General features: G+C 42.8%; 1 protein-coding gene across 1 annotated transcript in view; it reads left to right on the forward strand.

Annotated features, from left to right (window-relative positions):
• The first annotated feature begins 19,227 nt into the window (after window positions 1–19,227).
• The window catches only part of FGF9 (fibroblast growth factor 9), a 62,362-nt gene continuing 54,082 nt past the window's right edge, over window positions 19,228–27,507 (forward strand). Inside the window, exon 1 of the mRNA XM_006085518.3 lies at window positions 19,228–20,306. Coding sequence (XP_006085580.1) covers window positions 20,030–20,306 — 277 coding nt within the window. The 5' untranslated portion in view covers window positions 19,228–20,029. The remainder of the gene's footprint in view (window positions 20,307–27,507) is intronic.

Here is a 27,507-nt window from a genome sequence, read left to right on the forward strand (position 1 = left end):
ATCTAAGCCTCCATCAACCTGGCTGGCACTATTTGCCCTGTCCTGGTGATTCCCTGAGACTCGCTCAAAATTTTTTTTTCCTCAATGACAAATGTATTGGATTGTTAGCAGGAAAATATAGGTTGTGTTACTTGTAAATTAGACTCATTGGGCATGAGCATTCTAAAGTTACAATTTAGAAAACTTCCTCTGACTCCACTTTTGAGATGAAATAGAATTTGAAAGGAGAAAAAGATATGTAATGTAAATTCAGTTAAAGAATAAACGAAAATTAAATCATTTGAAATATATTATTTTAAAAAATTGATAATATAAATTTATGTCTCATGATAAACTAACAATAGTGTTGTAGACATTATACATATGATTATACTTAAAGTTTTAATAATTTAACTATAATTAATAACAATAACTCTCACTTAGAACATTAGAATTTTCAGCTATTTAAAAAATGGACATATTTTCTTCATCTTACCCTTCCAAAATCACTAAAAGACCTGACATGATTTTAAAGGGCAATTTCAGCATAGTCTGGAAACTAAAGGTTAAGAAAATTTAACAAGCTTTTTTTCTTCATAGACCTAGTTTTTGAGGATCTTGATTGGAATTTGTGGCAGAATTCTCACTAGTATGGTTTAGACCAGGGGTGGGCAAACTTTTTGACTCGAGGGCCACAATGGGTTCTTAAACTGGACCGGAGGGCCGGAACAAAAGCATGGATGGAGTGTTTGTGTGAACTAATATAAATTCAAAGTAAACATCATTACATAAAAGGGTACGGTCTTTTTTTTTATTTAGTTTTATTCATTTCAAACGGGCCGGATCTGGCCCGTGGGCCGTAGTTTGCCCACGGCTGGTTTAGACCATGGTCCTTAACATGGGCACTATGGACATTTGGGACTGGATAATATTTTGTTGTATGGTCCTGCCATTTTAGGGTGTTTAGCAGCACTTTGGCCTCTACCCTGTAGCTCCCCAAATTTTGTCAACCAACAAATGTTTCCAGACATTTCCTGCAATCCCCTGGGAGGCAAATTAGCCCCATTTGAGAAACCCTGGGGATTAGATACATATGGCATGAGTAAGGCCAGTTATGTAAATAAGTAAGGGATTATACCCTAAAATAAATTAAAAAATAGGAGATTGACTACTAAAAATAAAGTTCAATAGAGGACAACTATCACAAAATATTTGGAACCCACAATGCTGGACACACAGCCAGTCTCTACCTTTTGCCTCCTGACATTTAACATTGTGGTTAATAGGAAGTGGATTTTGCTTTTCGTTGACTTTTCTAATGCCACTCTTTCTTGGTTTTGACCAGGATTAAAGCAATAGCCCACCCAAAATAAGAATTCTGTCCTAATTTGTTAAGACATTCACTCTGTGTTTGAGTTGATGGTTCAGCCGAGTGTAACTTTCCAATCCATCCAGTGTTATATCAAGCTGGCCTTGGGAAGGAAGATGGTGTGCATCAAGGACAGTATTTCCTGAATGCACTATTTTTGGTGTGGTCTGAAATGAACTGAGAGCCTGGTGGCTTTAAGTAAACTAGAAAGTTGAAGAAAATAAAGGGAATATTGAGTGACTGTGAGGTTCAGTTGGATATATCCACTTGGTTAGGCTACATATTTCAGTTCTTCAAACAGCCATCTAGGTGTTGCACAGTTATTTTGCAGATGTAGGTAATATCTATGATCAGGCCTATTCTACAGATTTTGAATTTGCCCCCCCCCCCAAACCCCACAGTTCCTTGCAGTATATCTCTTCTTCCCTCTCCTGCTCCCTCTCTGTTTCCCGGTAAGCCTTAATGAACAAACCAATTTACAACAGTAGAAACACCGCCATTGTTATTATCAAGGGATATACTGAGGACAGGACCCTATCATTTATTTTGTGTCCTTTTGGAGTCTGGCACAAAGCTCTTGATAAATGATGAATTGGATGAAATCATTATTAGCAATCATGCAAAATATCTCTGGACTATATAAAAGAATGTTTTAATGCCTCTGCTAGGAAGTAGGTAATTTTTGTGAAAAAGGGCATCATTCAAAATAAAAAAAACCACATTTTTTTCATTATATAAGTAACATTAAGTACACTATTGAAAATCTTGAAAATAGAGAGCAAAAACACTAGTAAGTTCATGATCATGAATCATTGGTGCCAGCATTTTGACGTATTTACTTGATCTTCGCTCCTGAACCCCCACCATATGCAAATGTGGTTTTTGTATAGTACTAATCATACTGGTTTTAAAATTTGTTTCTGCTTTTTCCTTTCTTATTACTTAGTCTTTATAAATATCAGTTTCTCTTTATTTTTCCCTACTGAAAATAGCTTTACTGTTTAGGTAAACTTAATTTATGCTCATGAGTATGGTGTACTTTTATTGAGCCCTTTTTAGGTACCAGGCATTTGACATGGTCTATCTCTTTTTATTCTCAAAACAAGTACATTGCAGGTATTATTATCATCCTTTTGTACAGATGAGGAAATTCGTCTTGAAACTGCTAACGATCGATCCTCTCCAGCCCAAGAGAGCCTTTGAGGAATCTGATCTTTCTACTTTGCTGTACTCTCTTGTTTTGCTCATTTCACATTACCTTTTCTTTGGTGACTAAAAGGATTTTTGAATTGTGGGAGAGCATTCCTTTCATCTTGCTCTGTGGGAAAGAATATGTGCAAAGACTCAATAGCTGGCTCCATATTGTATTGTATAGTGTTTTTCTAAAACTCAGCAAAGTGAACCATGCTTTTTTATTTTAGGTACATGACTATTGATGCTTATGTTTTCAAATTTAGTTCACATTCCATAGTTCTAAGCTTTGGGTTAGTCACCAGTAACTATCCCACTTGAAATCCACATAGTCAGATACATACTTGAGAGTGACAGAAAAAGTGTTATGTGGTCATCCAACCCAACTGGGAATCTGGGAAGTAAAATAAATAAGTAAGGAAGGTAGTAAGCAAAATCCAGTCATTGTTAAAGAAATGTTCAAAGATTAAGACCAGGCACTGTCATTGGCTTTTCTTGTAGTTTTTCACATGAGAACTGATTTAAAATACAGTACTCTCTCCATAGTTGGGTATACTGAGAAACATTGAGGTATTTTTTTTTTGTTCTTTTACTGTGTGTTCAACACAAAGTAAACAACGCCACACTAAACCCCAAATATGGTCAGTCAACTAAAACACATATATTATCCAATTGCAGCATGGTGGTGAAGAAAGTATCGCCACTGTTGGCATTTTATTTTATTTATTTATTTATTTATCCATTTATTTTAATTTAAATTCTGTATTGTTTAAAGTATTACATATGTCTCCTCTCCGCCTCCCTCACTGACCTATCCCCAGCCACTCCCACTCCCCAGCACATGCCCTCACCCTCCTACTGTCTGTGTCCATTGGTTATGCTTATATACACGCATACAAGTCCTTTGGTTGATCTCTTACCCCCTCCCCCTGCAACCCCTTCCTTCTCTCTGAGGTTTGACAGTCTGTTCGATTCTTCTGTGTCCCTGGATCTATTTTTGTTCATCAGTTTATGTTGTTCATTATATTCCACAAATGAGTGAGATCATGTGATATTTATCTTTCCACTAGAGGCCCGGTGCATGAATTTGTGCACCAGTGGGTCCCTTGGCCTGGCCTGCGGGATCAGGCCGAAACCAGCTCTTCAACATCCCCTGAGGGGTCCTGGATTGCGAGAGGGCGCAGGCTAGGCCGAGGGATCCCACCAGTGCATGATTGGGGCCGGGGAGGGACGTGGGAGGTTGGCCAGCCAGGGAGGGACCATGGGAGGGCTACAGGGCATGTCCAGCCTGTCTTGCTCAGTCCTAATCAGCCGGATTCCAGCATCAAGCTAACCTACTGGTTGGAGCGTCTGCCCCCTGGTGGTCAGTGCACGTCATAGTGCACTGTTGAGCAGCCTTAGCATATTGTTAGCATATTACACTTTGATTGGTTGAATGGATGACTGGACGACCAGACACTCAGCATATTAGGCTTTTATTATATAGGATGACTGGCTTATTTCACTTAGCATAATGCTCTCCAGGTCCATCCATGTTGTTGTGAATGGTAAGAGTTCTTTCTTTTTTACAGCAATGTAGTATTCCATTGTATACAGGTATGACAGTTTTTTAATCCACTCACCTGCTGATGAGCACTTAACGCTGTTTCCAAATCTTACCTATTGTAAATTGTCCCACTATGAACGTAGGGGTGCATATATTCTTTCTGATTAGTGTTTCTGATTTCTTGGGATATATTCCTAGAAGTGGGATTACTGGGTCAGGTGGGAGTTCCATTTTTAATTTTTTTAGGAAAGTCCATATTGTTTTCCACAGTGGCTGCACCAGTCTGCATTCCCACCAGCAGTGCAGGAGGGTTCCTTTTTCTCCGCATCCTTGCCAGCACTTGTAATTTGTTGATTTGTTGATGATAGCCATTCTGACAGGTGTGAGATGGTACCTCATTGTCGTTTTGATTTGCACCTCTCAGATGATTAGTGACTTTGAGCATTTTTTTACGTGTATGTCTCTTGGCCTTCTGTATGTCCTCTTTCGAAAAGTGTCTATTTAGGTCCCTTGCCCATTTTTTGATTGGATTGTTTATCTTCCTTTTGTTAAGTTGTATGAGTTCCCTGTAAATTTTGGAGATTAAAACCCTTATCGGATATAACATTGCCAAATATGTTCTCCCATGCAGTGGGCTTTCTTGTTGTTTTATTGATGGTTTCTTTTGCTGTGTAGAATCTTTTTATTTTGATGTAGTCCCATTTGTTTATTTCCTCCTTAGTTTCCATTTGCCCTAGGAGCTGTATCGGGAAAGATATTGCTACGACATATGTCTGATATTTTGTTGCCTGTGGATTCTTCTAAGATTTTTATAGTTTCCCATCTTACTTTTAAGTCCTTTATCCATTTTGAGTTTATTTTTGTGTATGGTGTAAGTTGGTGGACAAGTTTCTTTTTTTTGCATGTATCTGTCCAATTTTCCCAACACCATTTATTGAAGAGACTTTTTTGACTCCTTGTATGCTCTTGCCTCCTTTGTCAAATATTAATTGAGCATAATGGCTCGGGTCGATTTCAGGGTTCTCTGTTCTGTTCCATTGGTCTGTAGGTCTGTTCTTGTGCCAGTACCAGGCAGTTTAGAGAACAGTAGCTTTGTAATACAGCTTGATATCTGGTATTGTGATCCCTCCAACATCGTTCTTCTTTCTCAGGATTACTGAGGGTATTCGGCGTCTTTTTTTATTCCAGATGAATTTTTGGAGAGTTTGTTCTAGGTGTGTGAAATATGTCGTTGGCATTTTAATGGGGATTGCATTGAATCTTTAAATTGCTTTGGGTAGTATGGACATTTTAATGATGTTGATTCTACCAATCCATGAACATGGTATATTCTTCCATTTGTTTATGTCTTCCTCTATCTCTTTTTTCAGTGTTCTGTAGTTTTCTGAGTACAGGTCTTTTACCTCTTTAGTTATGTTTATTCCTAGGTATCTTAATTTTTTTGTTGCAATGGTAAGTGGGATTTTTTTTTTTAGTTTCTTTTTCTGTGAGTTCATTATTGGCGTATAAAAAGGCCATAGATTTCTGGGTGTTAATTTTGTATCCTGCTACATTGCCGAATTCATTTATAACTGTCTACAGTGATTTGGTTGGCTGGGCATGGTCATCATTCCCTACTTTTCTTTAAACTCATGCTATTTGTTTATTCTTGATATTAATAGTTTATCTTCTGGGCCTCATCAGTTCATGAATGAGACCCTTTCTTCTATCCCTCTGCTTTTAAAAAAATTACAATAATGCTAGGGGAGAAGTTTTGGGCATAGGGACTTTCTGGATGTCCTTTAGAGGCTATCACATACATACTTCTGACCACCTTGCTAAAGACTAGCTCAGCTGAACAGCAATGACTTTGTCACAGTGAAAGGAGCTTCATTGAATTCCTACAGCTATCTAGAAGAAGTGCTTAAAGATGTTGCACAAACATGTCTTTGAAAGGCCAGTTTGGAAAAGCCATCCAGAGAGCTGGTAAGAATAAACATATATTTTCAGTTCTGTCATATCGAGAAGCCAGCATAGTTTTCTGAGTTTATATACCAGCATAATTTGTAGAGTTAATGTGCCAGAAAATTCACATAGGGCATGATTTTACTGCTATATATATCTTTAGAAAACTGTAGAATGTTATTATTATTATTTTTGTTAATCCTCACACGAGGATATTTTTCCCATTGATTTTTAGAGAGAGTGGAAGGGAGGGGGAGAGACAGAGAGAGAAACATTGACGTGAGAGAGAGACACACATCGATTGGTTGCCTCCCACATTATCCTGACTGGGACTGAGGATTGAGCCTGCAAACCAGGTACTTGCCCTCAACCAGAATCGAACCCGCAACCCTTCAGTTCGCAGGCTGATGCTCTCCAGTGGTTCTCAACCTTCCTAATGCTGCGACCCTTTAATACAGTTCCTCATGTTGTGGTGACCCCCAACCATAAAATTATTTTCGTTGCTACTTCATAACTGTAATTTTGCTACTGTTATGAATCGTAATGTAAATATCTGATATGCAGGATATATTTTCATTGTTCACGACCCACAGGTTGAGAACCGCTGTAAGGGCTGGAATGTTATTTTTGATTTTGAATTTTCTCCCATCAGTGGAAAATGCTGCCTAAGGTGATTGTTTCATAAATGTTGTAAACCCACCTTTATGAAGATCTGAGATGGTAATTCACAAATAACTTTAAATCTCACCTTGAATCTGTCTGCATTCATGCAGTCTTGTAAATGAAGACTAAGAAGTGCAAGTCAGTTATTGAAGACTGTTGTTTAGCCTGGTGAATACACTGTCATTTATGCTTATGTGTTTAAAGAGAATGTAGACAAGCTTGGTCTCAGAAGAACTTGGAAAAGCCCTCCTGGCCTTTCACATGGAGAGTCATGCCCAGGTGGTGGTAGGCCTTCAGAGAGTCATTGCTGAGTCAGGTACCCTAGGTACCTATGTCACAGCTTTGGTACAAGCTTCAATTGAGACAGTGAATGTGTAAGACCTTTGAAAACTAGAAAACACCATGAAATTAAGTAATTTTCTTAATTTCAAAAATAAAACATGAAAATAGTACTTTGGCTAATATGTTAGCTGTTGGAGGCAGGTTGGTAGTCCTACTGCAACAAGTAGGGAAAACTGGAGAAATTACAAAAATGATCATTTTAAAGGCACCATAGATTTTGGAAGAAACAAGTCCTAGATGAACTAAAATTACAGAGAGATGAAAGTTGTTCCAAGGTAAGCTGATGATTAACAGCTGTTTTTGCCCTGAGGGGCCTTTGACTGCACACAGGTTGAGGATTGGACTTGGCTCAGGCTGAGGGTCCTTGTGAAGGAAAGAGAAACCTGCAAAACTCTAATCAATAGAGGGCTAGTGTGATAAGCCAGAAACTTAAGGGGCTTCAAACTCAGAGCTGGTTTTCTCCTCAAGATATTTGTTGAGTTCTTAGGATTCATAGGATACTGGGGAGTGGGGCTGAATGTTTCTAAAGAGCAAATGAAACCTCCCACGGGCTTATGTTCCTAAGAAACACTAAGCCTTTAGAGCAGCGGTTCTCAACCTGTGGGTCGCGACCCCTTTGGGGGTCGAACGACCCTTTCACAGGGGTCGCCTAAGACCATCGGAAAACACATATATAATTACATATTGTTTTTGTGATTCATCACTATGCTTTAATTATGTTCAATTTGTAACAAAGAAAATACATCCTACATATCAGATATTTACATTACGATTCATAACAGTAGCAAAATTACAATTATGAAGTAGCAATGAAAATAATTTTATGGTTGGGGGTCACCACAACATGAGGAACTGTATTAAAGGGTCGTGGCATTAGGAAGGTTGAGAACCACTACTCTAGAGGATGGGGCCTGCTTCAGGCACATGGTTGTTCCCCCTTTAAGGCCTTTGCCAGATTTTGAAGCTTTGTGTGGCCAGGAAGCTAGAGAACTGGTTTGAAAAATCTCTAAAGGGTAGAGATAGATTTCCTGCAATCTTTCAAGTTTGAGGAAATGACACGAGCCAGGCTCTCCATCAGAAGTGTGAGAGTGATGCATCCAAGGAACAGGGGCCAAACAAAGGTCCATAGAGTCTTACTAAAACTGTGGCCCAACCCCAACCCATTTCAATTCCTGCTGGAGTCAGGTGCTCAGAGAGAATAAAAGGGACATATTCTCCAGTGGAATCATTATTGTTAGCCTCCATTTTTCTTTTTTTGTTAACCCTCACCTGAGGATATTCTTCTCCATTGACTTTTAGACAGAGTGGAAGGGAGGGAGAGGGTTGTGGATTGGACTTGGCTCAGGCTTAGTGGGAGAGAGAGAGAGAGAGAGAGAGAGAGAGAGAGAGAGAGAGAGAAACATCGATGTATCGATGTGAGAGAGTCTCATTGATCAGTGGCCTCCTGTATGCGCTCTGATGGGGCCGGGGATCAAACCTGAAACCCAGGTATGTACACTTGACTGGGATTCAAACCCATGACCCTTGGGGTCCATGGGATGACACTCTAACCACTGAGAAAAACTGGCCAGGGAAGCCTTCACTTTTCTAAATACAACATCTGACATACAATCAACAATATTTAGACATGCAAAGAAGCAAGAACATATGAATGATGATAAAGAGACAGAAGAAAAACCAGCAGAAGCATATCACATGATATCACATGATAAAACTATTGGAGTTAATAGATAAAAATTTTTAAATGATGTGTGTGTGTGTGTGTGTGTGTGTGTGTGTGAGAGAGAGAGAGAGAGAGAGAGAGAGAGAGAGAGAGGTGGAAAATTTCACGAGAATGGGAATCTATTAAAAAAATCAGATGAGCATTTTAGAACTGAAAAAACTGTTGTCTGAAATTAAGAGCTTAGTGAAGTGGCTTAACAGTAGAATGGTTATAGTGAAAATTAGGATGAGTGAATTGGAGGAGAGATTTAAGAAAATACTCAAACTGAAGTACAAAGAGAAAAAATGAATAGAAAACAAAACAAAATTGTCTAACATATACATAACTGTAGTACCAGACAAAGAGAAAATGGGGAATAGGCAATATTCAAAACATAACGAAGAAGTTTCCCAGACTGGAGAACGTCAATTCTTTATTTAAGAAGCTCTTTAAACAGCTCTTTAAACACCTAGCAAAAAATTATATATAGGAACAACATATTAAAGCTGCTGAGAAGTCAAAGACAGCCCAGCTGGTGTGGCTCAGTGGTTGAGCATCAACCTATGAAACAGGAGGACACTGTTCGATTCCTGGTCAGGGCACATGCACTGGTTGTGGGCTTGATCTCCGGTGTGGGGCATGTAAGAGGTGGCTGATTGATGATTCTCTCTCACCATTGATGTTTCTATCTCTCTCTGCCTCTCCCTTCCTCTCTGAAATCAATAAGAATGTATATTTAAAAAAAGATGAAGGTGAACACATTTCTGACAAAACAGGGAATTTATGGCCAATAGACTTAACTAGAAGAAAAACTACAGAGTTCTTTAGGCAGAAGGACAATGTTTCCAGATGAAAACTGGAAAATGCAGGGGAAATAATGCAAAAGATAGATACCCTTATCTTCTTTTTAAATAAATTTCTCTTTATCCTTCCTCTTTTTTCTTTTTCACTCATCCTTCACCAAATTTATTCATGGCTTTTATAAATTTAACTCACACCACTAATATTTTATTTTTCTTAATATAATTTATGCTTTTGTAAGTTTTTCTATTCTTCCTATGTCTTATGTTTTTAGGTAATTATTAGAAAGTGGTAACCTAGCCCTATCTGGTTTGGCTCGGTGGACAGAACGTTGGCCTGTGGACCAAAGAGTCCCAGGTTCGATTCTGGTCAAGGACATGTACCTTGGTTGCAGGCTCTTCCCCAGCCTGGACCCTGGTCTGGCTGCGTGCAGGAGGCAACCAATTGATGTGTTTCTCTCCCATCGATGTTTCTCTGTCTTTCCCTCTCTCTTCCACTCTCCCTAAAAATCAATGGAAAAATATCATAGGGTGAGGATTAACAACAACAAAAAAAGGTGGTAACTTGGTAATTATCAATTGAATCACTAAAAAGCATAGGACTATAACAAATGAAACAGATATTAAACTTAGCATTCTTGTTAATGATAACAAAAAGCAAAGTTGGAAAACATTGAGAATATAAACAGATAACTCAGTGGGAGACATTACAAATCAAGCTTAATTTGGGGAAGTAGTAGGGGTAGAGAAACCTGGGGAAAAACACAGTCTTGGGAAAGAAGTGAGTTACAGAAACACTGCTTAGAATTATGATTGCATTGTATAGTGTATGGATTCTTTTGAGGGAATCATTATCAATCACCATGGGTGTTCATCACACTTGGAATAACACCCAATTCTTGGAAAACATTGTTTAGGAGAGAGGAAAGGGCTACAGTTGTAATTTGGGAAGTCTCAGCTAATGGATTGTTATTTAATGCCTTGGGCGACGAAATCCTCTTAGAAGTGAGTACAGAGAAGAGATCTGAGGACTGAGCCTTTGGACACTAAACATTGGATGTTGAGGAGAGGAGGATGCAACAAAGGATATTGAGAAAGGGATCTGTGAAGTAGGAGGGAAACAGAGAATGTCTAATCATGGAAGATATGAAAAACGTGTATGAGAGCCAAGAGTGATTCAAGTCAAGTTCAGCTGAGAGGGCAGTAGAGTAGGTTGAGAACTGACCCCTGAATTTGTTTTGTCGATCATTAATTTCAGAGAATATGGGCAGCATCAATGAGAAGTAATTTGCTTTTTGTTTCCAATCATCTATGGAGAATCCTGAGAACATTCCATCAACTATCAGGAAGAAGCAAATATTGAAGAGGCCTTTGGAAAAAAAGGGGAAAAGAAGCTATTTTCCCTTCAGAGGTTGAATGTAAAAAATCCCTAAGCTAGCTATTTAACAGGAAAAGAACACACACAATTTTAACTTAAGTTCCACAGTATATTAAAGCAGCTGAGAACCCAGGATTTGATGTTGGAAATCTGTTAGAATCCTGCTCCATCACTTCTAGCTATGTGACTTTGATCAAGTGTCTTAACCTCTCTAAGCCTCAGTTTCCTCAACAAGCAGAGATAATAATGTCTAATTCATAGCATAATCAAGTTTAAATTAAATGATGTATGTGAAGTTCTTTCTATATAGTGAGTGTTTAATAAATACCGTTGTTATTATACCACATGTATCTTTTAAATGTTGTTGTTATTATACCACATGTATGTTCTAAAAGTAGGGAAATAGGCAATAAAAAAAAGTTAAAATGGATTATGCTGGAGTGACCTAAAGGAAAGTGAAGAAAAATGGAATTAAAAAGGAGGTCACATTAGGAAGTTGGGTAACTTTGCTGGCCATGAGGATGAACTCGGAGTGGGAGGCATGATATTTTGAACCAGCAAAGTGATGTAACATTGGGACAATTGTAAGTGAAGGAAGTTCCAGGGCTTCATCAGCCACACTTTATGAGAAACAGGGAGAGGCAGGAAGGTAAAATGGAAAGGACAAAAGCTGGACATGGCTAAGAAAAGACAAGAATTACAGAGATTCCTTGGAGGGTGGATGAGTTTGACTTGATTGCATTTTCAGTGATGTGTCAATTTGTGCACCTGGGCTTGTGTGGAGGAAGGAGGGCCATAATTCCAACATTCTCCGCAGTTGCTCTCAAGATCTTTGCATCACCCACTGTATTTCCATTCTTCAAAGAGCAATATGTAGTTATTTTTAAAAATCAAACTGTGTTTATGTTTTTGTAAACAAATACTACATTTATGTGGATAAAAAGGTAAGAAAGTTCATATATTAAAATTCTCCATCTTGCCCTGAAGGCAACCAAAACTATTATATTTGTTTTTTGTATATATTTCTAAAGATTTTACTTATAAGTATAAATATAAAAGGTTATCCATTATAACATAAATGATGGCATACCATATACATTGTTCAGGGTTGTATTTGTTCTTTAGCAATATTCTTTGGAGATTAGTTTATAGCAGTATACAAAAAGCTTTCCTATTTTTCCCCTCTTAACAAGTTGCTTAAGATTCTATTTTATGGATTTATTATAATTCTTGTAGCCAGTCATTTTTGATGAACGCATGGGCTGTTTCCAATATTTTGCTAACCACAAAGAGTGTAACAGTGAGGTATCTTCTACACACATTATTTTGCACATGTCTGTGTACATATTTAAATATTTAAGTTTTCAGAAGAGAGATTGCTGAGTCAAAGGAGCTGTGTATTTTAAATTTTAGTAAATATTACCATAGTGCCCTTCAGAGTCTATGTCAATTTTATCTCCACAGTAATGTGTAAGAGTGCCTGAATTCCCCCAACTCAAACATAGTGTTTTATGTTATTTTTATTTGTCAAATTTATAGGTAAAAATGGCATATCAGCACAGTTTTATTTTTTATTGTAAGTGGAGTTGAGTATATTTACTAATGTTTAAGAACCAGTTGCATTTCCTTTTCTGTAAACTATTTTATTCTATTGTTAGTATTTTTTTTCTTTCAACACTTGAAATATTTGATACCACTATTTTCTTGCTTGCATGGTTTCTGAAGAGAATTCTGATGTAATTCTTATCCTTCTTCCCTCTAAAGGTAAGGCTTATTTTTTCTCCCTCTCTGGCCTTTTCCAAGATTTTATCTTTTATCTTTGTCTCCACTGTAGATATGGAATATATGTTGAATATGATATACAGTGTAGATTTTTTGGTATGTATCCTACTTAGTTTTCTCTGGGCTTCCTAGGTCTGTGGTTTAGAATCTGTCATCAATTTTGGAAAATTCTGAACCATTATCACTTCAAATATATTTTGTGGGGTTTTTTTCTTCTCATTCTTTTCTTCTGATAGTCCATTCTGTGTATGTTATACCGTTTATTACTATTGCACAGTTCTTGGATATGCTGTTCCATTTCTTTCTTTTTAAAAAATCTTTGCATTTCAGTTTGAGAAGTTCCTATTGACATCTGATCAGGCTCCTGATTCTTTCTTTGGCTGTGTCCAGTCCACTGATGAACTTATCAAAGTCATTTTTCATTACTGATACAGTGTTTTTGATTTCTAGCTTTTCCTTTAGAATCTTTTCTTTAATCTTAATATTTCTACTTACATTACCCATCTGTGTTTGAATGTTGTTCACTTTTTCCATTAGAGCCTTTAGCATACCAATCATGGTTATTTCAAACACCTTGTGTGATAATATCAAAATTTTGACCATATCTGAGACTGGTTCTGATGTTTGCTTTGTCTCTTTACACTGTGTGTGTGTGTGTGTGTGTGTGTGTGAGATTACCTTTAGCATGCTTTTTTTTTTTTTAAATTGAAAGCTGGATATGATGTATTGGATAAAAATTACTGAGATAAATAGGCCTTTATCTGGCTAGAAGTAAGGATGTTTTTACTGTTTGCAGTAGCTGTGGTGTTAGCAGCTGAGATTTCTTCCTGTGTCCTTGTGTCTCCGCTGTTGTCTTTGAGTTTCCCTTGAGACTCCTTAAATGGGGTCTGACTATTTAGATTATTTTAGCTCTAATCCCTGTTATTATACAGGAGCCCTGTGGAGGTGATGGTAAGGTATGGGGGTAGGGGAAGTGTTCTATAGTCCTATGATGACACCTCAGTCTTTCAGTAAGTCTGCCTCAGCTGGGTGTTTCCCTTCATCCACATTGAAGGCCCGAGGGGGCTAGAGTTAGATTTTCCCCTTCTTGCAGGTTGGTTAGTTGCTGGTGAAATAGTTTACCCTGAGGGATGACTTTGTTAAGGAGAACAGAGCACTCTGGGCATATTTTAAAAATGGTTATGTTTCCCTACTCCTGAAGGAAACAGGAGATTTTGCTCAGATTTAGTTAAAAAAATTTTTTTCAATTACACTTTACATTGAATATTTTGTATTAATTTCAGGTGTATAGCATAGTCTCAGATTTTCTCAGTGAGAACTTGGTACTGGTAGGGCTTCTGGAGGTAAATCTCGGGAAAGTATGGGGGTTTCTTCTGAATTTTTAACTCTCAAGCTTCATTATAAAGTGTTTCTACTGATACTGGTTCCAGCTATGGGTTTCTGTTCCAGAAAGCTATAATTCTGTTTCTATTTTTCTGTCTTTCCAGTTTTCAGGGCAGCAGTTTGTCCTGTGACTTCAGTTCTTTTTTTAAAAAATACATTTTTATTGATTTCAGAGAAGAAGGAAGAGAATGAGAGATAGAAACGTCAGAGAGAATCATTGATCGGCTGCCTCCTGCACGCCCCACACTGGGGATTAAGCCCACAACCCGGGCATGTGCCTTGACCTCCTGGTTCATAGGTCAATGCTCAACCACTGAACCATACCTGCGGGCAATTCTTTGATAGATCTAATAGTTGTTGACTTTCAGTTTTTCAGCTATTTTTTTGAACAGGAATGATCACTTCCAAGCTCTTTACATGTTAATCTGGAAACTGGAAGTTGTATTTTTCTTATTGGTTTAGGAGCTCTTTATGTATTAGGGAAATTAGTTCCTTATCTTTACATGAGATGCACATTTTTATATTTTGTCATTTATCTTTTGAATTTATGTTGTCCTCCCAGGCAGTTAAATAAATGTTTGTGTGTATTTGAATTTACCATTTTCTTTTAGGCATTTGAAGTCTGTAATGCAATTACAGGTATATCTAGTTTTACTCTGCTGTGCTCTATTGTGTTCCTCACATATTGTGTAGTTTATGAATTGAAGGTAAGACCCTCCACCAGCAAAAACATTAGGACCCACTGAAGGCTCAGAGGGTGGTTAGCATTTTTTAGCAATAATTATTTTTAATTAAGGTATGTACATTGTTTTTTAGACATAATGCTATTGCACACTTAATAGACTATAGTGTAGTGTAAATGTAACCTTTATAGGCCCTGGGAAACTAAAAGTTCGCATGACTCACTTTATTGTGGTATCCTGGAACCGAATCTGCAGTATCTCTGAGGTATGCCTGTAGTAAGGCCTTCACAACTCAGATTATAAAGGAATTCTTTTATTGTTTCTTTTAGTACTTATTATTTATTTTTATAGCTAAATATTTGGTCCATTTACATTTTATCCTCAAGTAAAGTGTGAAGATTAGGTACTACTTTTCTTCCCAGTTGTCTAGTCAGTTGTTTCAAAACCATTTACTTAGTTGTTCATTTTCCCCCCATTGATTGATTATCATTATTAAATTTCAATATGTATTGGGGTTTATTTCTGTAATTTTATTCTGTTATTGCTTTATCTCTTTTTCATATGCTAATATGAATAATTCATACAGTGATACCACTGTTTTAATTGTGATAGCTCCACAATGTTTAAAAATAATCTATGGCTAGTTACCCCTTTATTTTTCTTGTCAATTTCAAACATTTTTTGGTCAATTTAATTATATAAAATTTAGCATTAGTGTTTCTAATTTAAAAACTTGTTGGTACTTTTATTGTAACCATGTTAAGCTTTTATGTTAATTTAGAAATGAATGCATATTTATGAAATGAGTTCTTTAAAATCTAAAAACATTATATACCCTTCTGTTCGTTCCAAGTTTCCCTTTGTGTCCCCTAGAGAGCTTAAAATACATTTCTTCATGTAGATCTTGCACATTTTTGTTCCTAGGAATCTTATCTTTTCTTCTTTCCCCTGTTGTAACTGGTGTCTTTATTTCTTCATTATGTTTCTTAACTGGTTGTTTATATATGCATATAATTTATTTATATCTATATATTTATTTTTTTGAAACATGCTATTTATAAAAATTTAAAAGTATATGCTTATTATAATATAGGGCAGTGCTGCACAGTGGGGGTCTGAGGTCTATGAACTTGGCTGCACCATTGATTAGCCCTGTGGCAGTAGACAAGGTACTTAATCTTTATAAGCCAGTTTTCTCATGTATCAAATGGGATAATAATAGTACCTACCTCATAAGGAACTTTTGAGGATTGAAAAGAAAAAGCACAAAGACACTTAGAAGGGTTTCTGGAATGTAGTGAGCAGTTCTGTGCTCTTACATTGAAGCTTAAATCTAGTGCATGGGAGTCAGATGGAGAACAGATGTCAAACTTCCCAACCAGTCCCCTCCAGCCACAGTCCTCACTTTCTAAACAGTGCTGGACTGAACTGAGGGCTGCAGAGTGGGTGGGGGAATTAGGGGAATGGAGACATAAGGCTAGAGACCCAATTACACCTTGTTGTAGGAAAGGAATAAAATGATTTGGTGATTTGCATTTGGGGTGTCCAAGGAAATTGGAGGAGTAGATACATGTTAATGAATGAAACAGTGGAAGTGAACAGAGCACTTTTCAAATTGCCACCTTAAATTGAAAGGGTCTTGATAGCTTATAGGCCATTTAAACATACTTGTATCATAAACCCATCTTGGCAGCAGCTCACTCGGTCTGTGAGAAACTTGAAATCACACGGAGTAAATGGGTATTGGGGAAGCCAGGTCCAGATCTGCTGATGTATGCTGATGCTCATTCCTCTTCATTTCTCTTTCCTTGTCATTTATTCCCATCTGAGTCTAAGTACTAAATTGTCAGCAGAAAAAACAGCGGACAAACTGGAAGAAGGGGAAACAAGAAGGATTAAAATATTTTGAGAGGAGAGAGCCTAAGAGAGCTTGGGAGCTGCAATAAAGAATAGTATTTGCTGAATATACTATGTGCAGAAACTCCTGGGAACTATGTTAGGAATAATATGATAACAGCAACCATGTCTTAAGTGTCTATTGTGTGCTGCCTGTTTTATGTGCATTTTTTCTTTTATTTTTAATCTTCCAAGGCAGGTGTTATTATGCCAATTACACCACGTGTCTTTAGAAAGCCAGGCCTCAGTCTTCTTGGAGCTTAACATCAATATACTAATTAAAGAATACTTGTAAAACACACCTACAGGCCTGGACATAGGAGCTCCTGATCATGGCAGAGCTGGGAGGGAATTATGAAGAAGTCAGCCATAGCCAATGGGGTGAGCTTCCAAGAAATGTGATGTGAGCAATGAAAGGAGGGACTTTGTTTTTATATGTGTAATAGGAAAGGAGGGAAAGAAACAGGATGGGTAAGTTAATGGGCAAGGAAGCAAGGAAGTCTTCCTGCAGCTGCAGTTAGGAATGCGGATGGAGTGTGGACTAAGCCAACTGCAGTGGAAAGGGATGCCCAGAGGAGGCTGCCTTTAAGTAGGAAAATGCTCCATCAGCTACTTAGCCTGTTCTCCCATTGCTGCATTGCTTTTTAAAGTGACAGTCACGAGGCTTCAGAATTCTTAAGTGGAAATGGTCTGGGCTCATCATTGGCCGACAGTCTAAAATCAGTTCTAAAGAATGTGGTGGGAGACAGCTGGTGGAAATTGCCCGTCCTTCCTTCAGTGGAAATGTCCACGTGCTGCTCGGTTGTCTCCTGATCAAGCGTCTCCCCCTCTCCATCTCTCTTGTCTGCCTGTGTCTCTTCCTAAGTCAGGTTTCATAAAAAAAAGTAATCACCCGGTTCATTGTACCCAAGTGGTCCAGGCATACCCCTGCTTAACCCAGAGCTGCTGGCTGCCCGAGATGAATGCAGGCTACGCGGATGGTTTATGAGAAGTGACACTTGCTTCCCAGCTTCTTGTATTCGCCACCGAGCAGTTAATGTGAAAGCCCACAGTGGACGTGACTGCTGGAAATACTGCGGGGCAGGGCAGGGCGCTGGTGCTTCATGAGCACGTGAGCAGGACATTCAGAGGCAGCCCGAGACACCCCATGATCCGGGACTGCGGCAAATGGGTGTGGGAATGGAAAGAAGGGAGGGTCACTTCGTCCCTGTCCTTGCTTCTCATCCGCCCCAGCATGTCGTCCTCGCGGGGGCAGGGTGAGGTCGCCCGAGAATCTGCAAATTCATCGCTGCCTTTCATCTCCCATAACCTTCCGTCCTGAGGAGGACAGCCTGGCCCTTCCCCTCCAGCTCAAAGCTGCTGCTAAGGCGGGTCTGACTTCTCCCCTAAAAAGGCTCCGATTCCCCTTCCCGCCGCAGGGGTCCAGTCTTGGCTTAGACTTCGCTTCTCACTGCTCGCCCTGCTGTCTGGGGCTGCGCGCAAGTCTCGCCAAGTTTCCCCATCCAGACCCGAGAGACTGCTCCTTTCTAGGACAATGTGAACAAAGAGGAGCAGGGAGAGGGGCCCGCGGGCGGTTGCGGGGTGAATGTGAGTGTGTGGTGGGGAACCTCCTCCGGGACCCGTGCAGAGCGCACCTAGCCTGGCACCGCAGTGCCCCTTGTGGCTCCGGGCGGCGGGTTGCTTTGTCCCGGCCCGGCAGGGCGCGGAGGCCGTGGGTCGCGAGCAGAAACCCGAGGCCGGCTCTGGAGCCCAGGCTTCCACGTTGTCTCGCGGCCGTAGTGGGGACACTGGACTTGCTTCTCCTTATCCGAGCTCGCCCTGAGTAGCTTGGTCTGGGGACAGAAGGACCCACTGGAGCGCTCCCCTCCCTGACTCTCCGCGGACGCGCGCAGGTCCAATTCCGGGACCGAGGCGCGTCTTGGGCGCCCCCGCCGCCTGCGTCGCAGCCCCCGGGACCGCGCGGGTAGGACCTGAACAGCGCCCACCGGAGATGCCCGCCGGAAAGGCCGTTCAAAACCGACTCTGAGGCCCCACCTGCGTGTGTGCGTGTGTGTGTGCGTGTGTGCGCGTAATAGGGGTTGGGGGTCTCGTCCGCTCGCCCTTCTCACCTGCATTACTGTTTGCCTGGCAGAGGATTGAAGGAGAAACTGCTATGTCAATTCAATGTCGTTAAATCAGCACCCATCCCTCCAAACTCTATCAACTAAGTTGTATTTTTCATGTATCATTAGAGTCCACGCGAAACTACTTTCCCACTCCTGCCTGAACCTTCATCACTGCGCCGAGCCAGGTTTCGGGGTCCAGGCTCCAGTTCCGCAGGAGAACTTAGAGTCTCAGGACTTGCATCCCCTGCCTCTCTCTGGGCGTCTTTGTAACGCGGGGTGGTCCCGGTGGTCGCGCCCGTGTGGCTGCGCTGGGCCTGCCACTGCGCGTCGGGAAAGGGCAGGCGCTAGGACCACGGGACGCGCGGGCAGCACGGCGCTACCTTAAACCCGGCCCAATGCCGCCGCTGCGCCACTCTGCGCGCCGGCCGGGCTGCGCAGGAGGAGCGCTCCGCCCGTCACCAGGCTGGAGCCCGCGCGGCAACACCTGTTCGCGGCCGCAGGGCGCACGCGATCTGTGGACACGGCTCTCTCGCTCGCCTCCGGCCGTCTGCGCTGAACCAATGGACCTCCGCCGAGCCGCCGCACGATTCCGGATTCCAGTTTTGGACGCCTAAAGTTTTTGGTTTTTGTTTTATTATATTATTATTATTATTGTTTTGTTTTGGAGGGGGGATCGGGAGGGGAGAGTCTTCAACGCCACCAACGTGAGATTCCACCCCCCCACCCCCCACCCCCCACCCCCGCTCTGGAAGGATTCCTGCTGATGTCTGCATAGTCGGTTAGAGTAAAAACGGCGCATGCCTTCCCCGGAGTCAGGACCCGTGGATTCTGACGTAGCCCGTGCATCTTAAAATCCTATAATAACGCCTAGGCATTGAAGTTGCCATGGCCATTCCGATCTGGAACCAAATGGAGAAACTACGAAATTTCTTCCATACGACCGCCGGCTGGGATGCAGACCTTCCTGCCTGCTAGGAGCCGGGGCTCTGCCCATAGAGATGCATAGATGTGTTTATCAGTGTGTCGGCGTGTGAGTATACAGCGCTGGTTTCTTTAGGCTATTAGTGGTTTGACCTTGAACCTGTACCAGTGAAACGGCAGATTACTTTTATTTATGTATTTCATGGATTGAAGAAAATAACGTGTTTTTTCCCCCCTCTCTGCAACCGCAGTAAGGGAGGGGAGTTGAATATACCTCGCCTAAGATTTCCCGGGTTGGCACCATCATTATTGTTTATCCCTGTGCTCCAACAGCCCAGCCTTCTGATGGCTCCCTTAGGTGAAGTTGGGAACTATTTCGGTGTGCAGGATGCAGTACCGTTTGGGAATGTGCCCGTGTTGCCGGTGGACAGCCCGGTTTTGCTAAGTGACCACCTGGGTCAGTCCGAAGCAGGGGGGCTTCCCCGGGGACCTGCAGTCACGGATTTGGATCATTTAAAGGGGATTCTCAGGCGAAGGCAGCTCTACTGCAGGACTGGATTTCACTTGGAAATCTTCCCCAATGGTACTATCCAAGGAACCAGGAAAGACCACAGCCGATTCGGTAGGTATACCATTAACATTCTCGTGTCCGCGCCGTTACACGTTGGGATTATAACTACCAAGAAGGGTTGGTGGCCGGGCGGGGGGCAGGAAGGGTCTCTCCCTCTTTCTGCTTCTGTTTTGCCAGCTAAAATAAAATAAAATAAAATAAAAGCCCCCGGAATTGCTTGTCTGCCACTGGCACCTATGCAAGTCTACATTGAAAGGCTTTAAATTAAAAAAAATTTTTTTTTTTAAAGAAGGGCATTATTTATAAATATCACATAAGCTCCTCATTCCTTTGAATCAGATACTCAGGAAGATCAGGTTTAGGAATTTGTTTGTTTTTGTTTTGGATGGACCAATCCCAGGAGTTTAAAGCTTTAATCATTAACTACTGAGAACTTAAAAACGCATTTCCTGAAGGCATGTTTTATTGTAATCTGGTGCCCCAATGAAGTTTTTGCCCCCTCCCCCTTTCTTCTAACAAGTATCCTGCTTGAATTGTAAATGAAAGGTATTGATTCCCACCTTGAGAGTCTGAACCCCTTCTGCTAGGCTTGCTAGCTGAATGTTCTTTTGGGAGGACTGAAGTCACATTAGATTTGGGAAGGGGCAGGACGCTCACTGGGGTTGCTTGTCCTTCTAGCCATCAAATTACCACCGGTCTATAGTGTGCAGCCTAGGTGGGGTTCTGGGTGACTCTCTGGTGTGAATGTGTGTGCGCTGTGCAAAAGCTGAGAGCTAATTATAAAGAGCATTCAGTTCTGAGGACTTCACTTCCCCAGGAGGGTACTTGTGACTCAGCATGGAGGCTACAAACCGGAGGGCTGGTGACCATCCACCCCTTTCATTTCTGCACACACGTGCTGGCTGGGCTGCCCTGAGCCCAACAGTCAGCACAGTCCAGGTGGGGGACTCTGCTTCCCCGCAACCCCCCCTTACTTATACAAAAAATAAAAAATAAAGAAATAAAAAGTGCCAGTTCGGGCAACCAGGCTGTTGAAAAAAGTTGGTTTTTTAGTGGACCCACCTGACAACACTTAAAATGGGTCGTAAAAAACAAAGTCCCGCTGTGATTTTTCTCCCTCAAGCTTTCATGCCAGATGTAGACCACAATCTAAACTATCTGTTTTAGGTTCAGGGGCTGTTGATGAGGCCAGAAGGCGAGCAGGATTCAGGCCTGGGATGGGATGGCTTAGCATTTTGCCCCTTTGCTCCCCGAGCCTCAGCGCCAAGCTGAATCTGCTAGTGCAAAAAATTCCTGGCTGTCTTAAAAAAAAAAAAAAAGTGGTAACTCCTGGCCTTGCAATTATTCGGTTGAAAAATACTTCTCCGCTCCCCACCCCGCCCCAGTGGATGCAGCTCTTGTGGTTGCACAGCAGACTAAACTTTACTAGTGCTGCTCTGGGGCCGCTGTGGGGGCTGCCACCGTTCCCAGCGTTCGCACCAAGGTACGGGCGATGGGCGCCGCCGGTGGGACTGCTGGAGTGTCCGGGTTGCAGCTGCCGTCTGGGGTCGGGGCTGCGCTCACGGGGGTGAGCGGCGAGGGCGGGTGCCTTAGTGCGCCCCGCGGTGGAACGCGGTCCTCGCGCAGTCGGCCGGCAGGTGCCGGCTCTGCAGCCTCGGCCCTTGGCGCTTTCAGCGGTTGCCCGGCCGGCTCCGCGCGGTCCTAACGCGCTCCACATCCGGCACCCTCTACCCGGCTGGTGCGACCTGCGTTGCTGTGGAGACTCCAGACTCATTTCTGGGGGCCACGGGCGGTGGCTTTACACCTATGGCCGCATTTGGGTAACCAGGTTTTTTGGCCCAAGTTGAGCCCCTTCGTTTCTTTGTGTGTATGGTCTGCGGGGCTGACAGCCGCCGCCCCGCTGCGCGGTGGTTTTCGGGGTGGGAACCGCTGGAGGCGCGCGCCGCGGCGGGAGACTTGGTGCGGGGACTGAGGACCACCTGGATATCGGAACCTGACACCTAGTTCTGTCCCGGACCTTTCTTCCTCTATCGGAAGCTCACAGGCGGGGCTCCGAGGCGCCCGGGAGGTGGGTCGGGGCTCGGGCCCTGCAAGTCCGGAGCGCCGGGGAAGGATGGGGGGTGGGGGTGAGGCCAAACGCCGGGTGGAACGATGGCAAGCTATTGTTAACCGCTTCCCGGAGCCCAGCTTCTGGCCTGCGGTCCGCGGCCGGCTTTCCAGCGCTGGGTGGGCTGGCTTCTCAGCGCGGAGAGCCTAGGGCGCCGTGGGGTGGGGCAGGGCAGGGCCGGCCCGGTGGCATTGTGTGAACTGGGCGAGCCTGGTCTTTGAGGGACCCTCGGAACCCCCGTGCGGCACTACTGGGCCCGGCATAGAGAGATTATGGGATGTGCTAGTGGGGCTCCCCCACACCCCAATCTTATTATTATTTTAGTGTACTCACTTTTAGGGTAGGACGTTTGCTACATGCAGTTGAGTCATTAGAAATCCAGTAATTGCCACTGGGAGAGTAGGATGCAAGGGAGGTAAGGTGGGGACTACGAGGGTGGCGAGGACCCCAGAGGCGCGTTGTGGCGTTAGCGGACAAGGACTGCTGGTACAGCGGCTGAATAAAGACCATAAAATAACAAAGTAGTCCTCGGCACTCCTCCTGCTTCCCCCATCCTGCAGGTGACATCTCTACTGTTTAAATTCGCTGGGCACTGTTGGCCTGGTTCGCAGGGATATTGTATGTGGGGGGGGCGGGGTGTGGGGGGGCGAGGGGCTGGGAGCTATATAATCAGCGAGAGCCGGCGGAGGGGGAAGGGTGTGCCTGGCACTCTCTGTGGTGTTGCTCTCCGGGGCTTGGATGGAGTTGAGTGGGTCGCTGTGCGCAACGGGGGTGGGGAACAAGAGCTATATAAGTATTTCATCCGGGTGTAGTGAGAAAGGCTGTGGGGTTGACAGCAGTGCCGCGGTCTCCTGCCGCTGCCGCTGCGGCAGGTCCCAATATTAGCAACCTCTGCAGCTTGGTGAGCGAGCCTCCTGCCTCCTACTCTCGCTGCGCAGCCGCGCCCAGAAGAGAGCTGCGCGGGGTGGGCGGGGGCTGCGGCAGCGTGTCACACCAGGCACAGGGCTCCCACCTCTATGCTCCCTCTCTGGGGACGGCATTCTTTACCCTCAGTGTCTTCTCCCATTCTCTAGGAAAGAGCATTCAGTGGGGCAGGGATGGGCTGGTTATACCTTGATATATATAAAAGATGCATCTTCCACCTGGAATGAACCACCAGGAGGAAAGTGACCTCTCTTCCCCACCCGCAGGTGACTGCGGCTTTGGGGGAGCCTGGCGTTGACCCAGCAGGCAGTGGGGGCGGGGAGAGTTGCAGCGGTGACAGCTTAGGTGGGACCTTGAGAGGGCCCTGTGCTTTTTCCCTTTGGGGGCGGTGGTGCAGAGATAAGGAATTGGGAATTGTGTCTCTGGGGTACAGGCTAGGGGAGCCAGATGTTTCATTTCCTGTTTTTTTCCTCTCTTTAAAGCACTTACTAGGCAGAAAAAAGTGAACAGAATATCAATTGAGAAAATGGTCATGTAGAAGAATAAAAAAGTGAGTGTTGGGCCTGATCTTCTATTTTACTTGCACAGGGAAGAAAGCCTGAGCAGTTGACCCTGGCCTTCGTGGACAGATGGCCTGCTTCTTTTGACTGTGCCTTGTGGCCTGGTGTGGTGGCCCTGCAAGAACCCCAAATGAGCACCCTAACTGGGGCTGCACTTTAAAGGGGCCAGGAGTCAGGTGGAAGTTGTACTAAAGGGGAGAAACAGGGTAAGATGAGTTTTTAAAAAAAGAGGTTAAAGCAATCTCATTAAAAATACTTCACTAAGGGAAAGACTGCCTATTTAAGAAACTGTTTAGGACTGGTCCAGATTCTTGAAAAATTGGTGGAGTTATAACTGCCATTTAGGTAGTCATTTCTTTTTTAAAAAATATATTTTTATTGATTTTAGAGAGGAAGGGAGAGGGAGAGGTAGAAACATCAATGATGAGAGAATCATTGATTGGCTGCCTCCTGCATGCTCCCTACTATGCCTGGAGTTTGCAACCCCAGGCATGTGCCCTGACAGGGGTATTGAATTGTGATCTCCTGGTTCATAGGTCAATGCTCAACCATTGAGCTGGGCTCAAGTAGTCATTTCTTAAGTAACTCTGAGATTTGCTCAAGTTGCTGCTGACTAGACTTTCTGAGATGCAAGCCCTGATATAAATGACTGGGTGGCCCTCATATGGGGTTGCTGGCTGAGCAGGGAACTCGCTGTAGTAGGGAGGTTAATCTGTTTTCAGAGCCTCATGTCATGCCTCTCTCCAAAGCCTGCATACATTCTTGTCCTCTGAAGAATGCAGCTCTGTTAAGTATTGGGGGCTTTTAGACTAGAGGGCTGTTTAACATAGGCCAGAGTAGAGCAGCCTCTGTCCACCATAACACTTTCCAGGGTTGGCCTTGTTATGGCGTTGGAGGTGAGGCACAATATAGGGGGCTCTTGGGAGCTAGGCCACCTTTGTGTTAATTGTCCTTTTGAACAGAGCTCTGGGCCTGATCAGTTACCTTCTTAGTCTGGAGTGAGGATGAAGTTTTGGTGTGGTCTTTTTTTCTAAAGTAGTCCCTGGAACTGACCTTGCCTCTTGTGGACCAGGGGTGACCTCGGACAGCATAAGACCCTCTGGAACCCAGTGAGCTCATCCTCATTGGGAGCTGTTGGTTGCTGTGAAAGGGAATGCCAAATGAAACTAGCCATGACCCTGTGTTTCCCATGTACCTCCATCAATATCCATTACTTGAGGATGTCTAGGGTGTGTCTGTTAAAGAAGAGAGATAGGCCACCATAGTGCACACATGATGGCAGTTTTTAAGTGCAATCTCACTCTTCCCTCCCTCCCTCCCTTTCTTCTTCTTTTCCTTGCTCTTTTTTTTCCTCCTCTCCCGTTGATCATTAAGCATTTAAATGTTCCTACACAGAAGCCTTCTCCTGGGCCTCCTTTGTGCTGAACATCTGTATAAACAAATAATGGAGAGTGGGCCTTACTCAAATGAGGACAGTTGGAAGCATGTGCTTGGCTCTGGCTCAGGCCAAAAGACGGGTGAGTTGACCTGGTTGAGGTTATAGAGTTCACCGGGGACAAGATGGTACTATAAATGGTAAGGATTTCAGTCTGACCTGGGTATATGTGTGTGTGTGTGTGTGTGTGTGTGTGTGTAGATCTGGTTGCCAGGTTGCCAGGTCTTTCTGACTCAAATAGAAAGACCTGGGAGTGGCCCTGACCCAAACATCCATTGGCTCTCAGATCACTGAGATGACCTCATGAAAAGCTGGGCCGTTCTTTTGAGGTCTTTACTTTTCAAGGAGTTGCAGAGATATGTATGATGTTTGAGGTAATGAAATCCTTTCCACCTGGGGTCACTAGATAGGTAGTTCCTTTTCACATGGTAAGCCCCTTGGAGGCTTGTCCCAGGTACTATTTCATTTAGCAAGCTCTTATCACTCCCCTTCCCAAAACTGTCTTTGGACACTGACTGTTCCTTAAATGGCTCCCTTTCACTGCATTCACCACATTGTTATCATATTCATTTGTTTATTCGTCCTTCCTCCCACTAGATGAGGAAGCCTTTGAGGTTATAGGGCCCAGGTAATATCTTATTCATCCTTATATACTCAGCAAATGGCCTGATGCTTGACTTACAATAGTCACTCACTAATACAGTGGGGCCTTGACTTACGAGTATCCCAACTAACGAGTTTTTCAAGATACAAGCCGTCTCTCGGCCGATTTTTTGCTTTGAGTTGCGAGCTAAAATTCGGGTTACGAGCCAGCTTCAGATACCCCACCGCTAGTTGGCGCAGCGAACGTCACAGTGAATGCCACAACATCAGCCCAGCATCACGTGTTTCACTCGTTCACTGTTGATTTGACATACGAGTAATTTGAGTTACGAGCTCCGTCACGGAACGAATTAAACTTGTAAGTCAAGGCCCCACTGTAGTTTGTCGATTGAATGAGTCAATACAATGAATTATAGCTATCTTGAAACAAGATAGATATCTTAAAACTTTCCTTTCCAAGGTATGTAATAATAATAATTTCAGAACTTAAGTTATATAACAGAAGAAGCTATATGCTATGTTAAAATAAGTGGTTTGGGTAAATAGTCTACACACACAAGACATGCCTACCTTCCCAAGGTCTGTGTGAGAAGACAGTGCAGTCCTAGTGGCTCACCCGTTTTCATTTCCTCTGCTACTCCTAGTCCTGCCCATGGGGTCTGTGGAGTCTGACCTAGGCAACATCTTCTAGTCGCTAGTCATGGAATAACTATATAAAAATGATACAGAAATCATGGATCCACGAAAAAAAGGTGAAACTAATGGTAAGATGTGTGTAATAGATGAGGAGATAGGTTTTGGAGCCTGGTTGCTTGCAGCCAAGTTATTTAATACCCTGATAACTGTTCCCATTTGTAAACTGGAGATTAAAATATTGTAATGAGCTTTGGCCAGGTGGTTCAGTTTATTGGAGCATTGTCCTATACACCAAAACATTGCGGGTTTGATTTTTGGTCAGGGCACATACCTAGGTTATGGGTTCAATCCCAGGTCAGGGCACATACTGGAGGAAACCAATTGATGTTTCGCTCTCACATTGATGTTTCTCATTCTCTCTTTCCATCTTCCCCTTCCTCTATCTCTAAAATCAATGAACATATACCCAGGTGAGAATTAAAAAAATTTTGAGGATTGAATGAGAGAAGGCCTCTCATTTGGCACTAAATTTTCAAGTGTTGTAGCTACTAATTAGATTGTCATTGTTGTTATTCTTGATGCTCTGCATACCAGCCAGTCAGATGGTTTTGTGAGGTCACATACACTCTGTTCCTTTTTGGGCCTGATGGTCACCATTGGCCAATATTCATTATTAGTTTTCAGAGCTACCTCCTGTCTAGAGAAAGAAGAAAGGTCAATATATATATATATATATATATATATCCTCTTAGAAGATGTATTTTTTATTTTATTATATTATTTATTTATTTAATCTTTATTGTTGAAATTATTACATATGTCTCCCCTTTTCCCCCCCATTGACCTCTTCTAGCCTGCCCCTGTCCCCCACCCCAGACCTTCACCACCCTATTCTCTGTGTCTGTGGGTTATGCATATATGCAAACAAGTTCATTGGCTGATCTTTTCCCACCAACTCACCCTCCCCTGCCTTCACTCTGAGGTTCG

The sequence above is a fragment of the Myotis lucifugus genome, unplaced genomic scaffold, assembly GCF_000147115.1.
Source record: "Myotis lucifugus unplaced genomic scaffold, Myoluc2.0 scaffold_19, whole genome shotgun sequence".
Taxonomy (NCBI): domain Eukaryota; kingdom Metazoa; phylum Chordata; class Mammalia; order Chiroptera; family Vespertilionidae; genus Myotis; species Myotis lucifugus.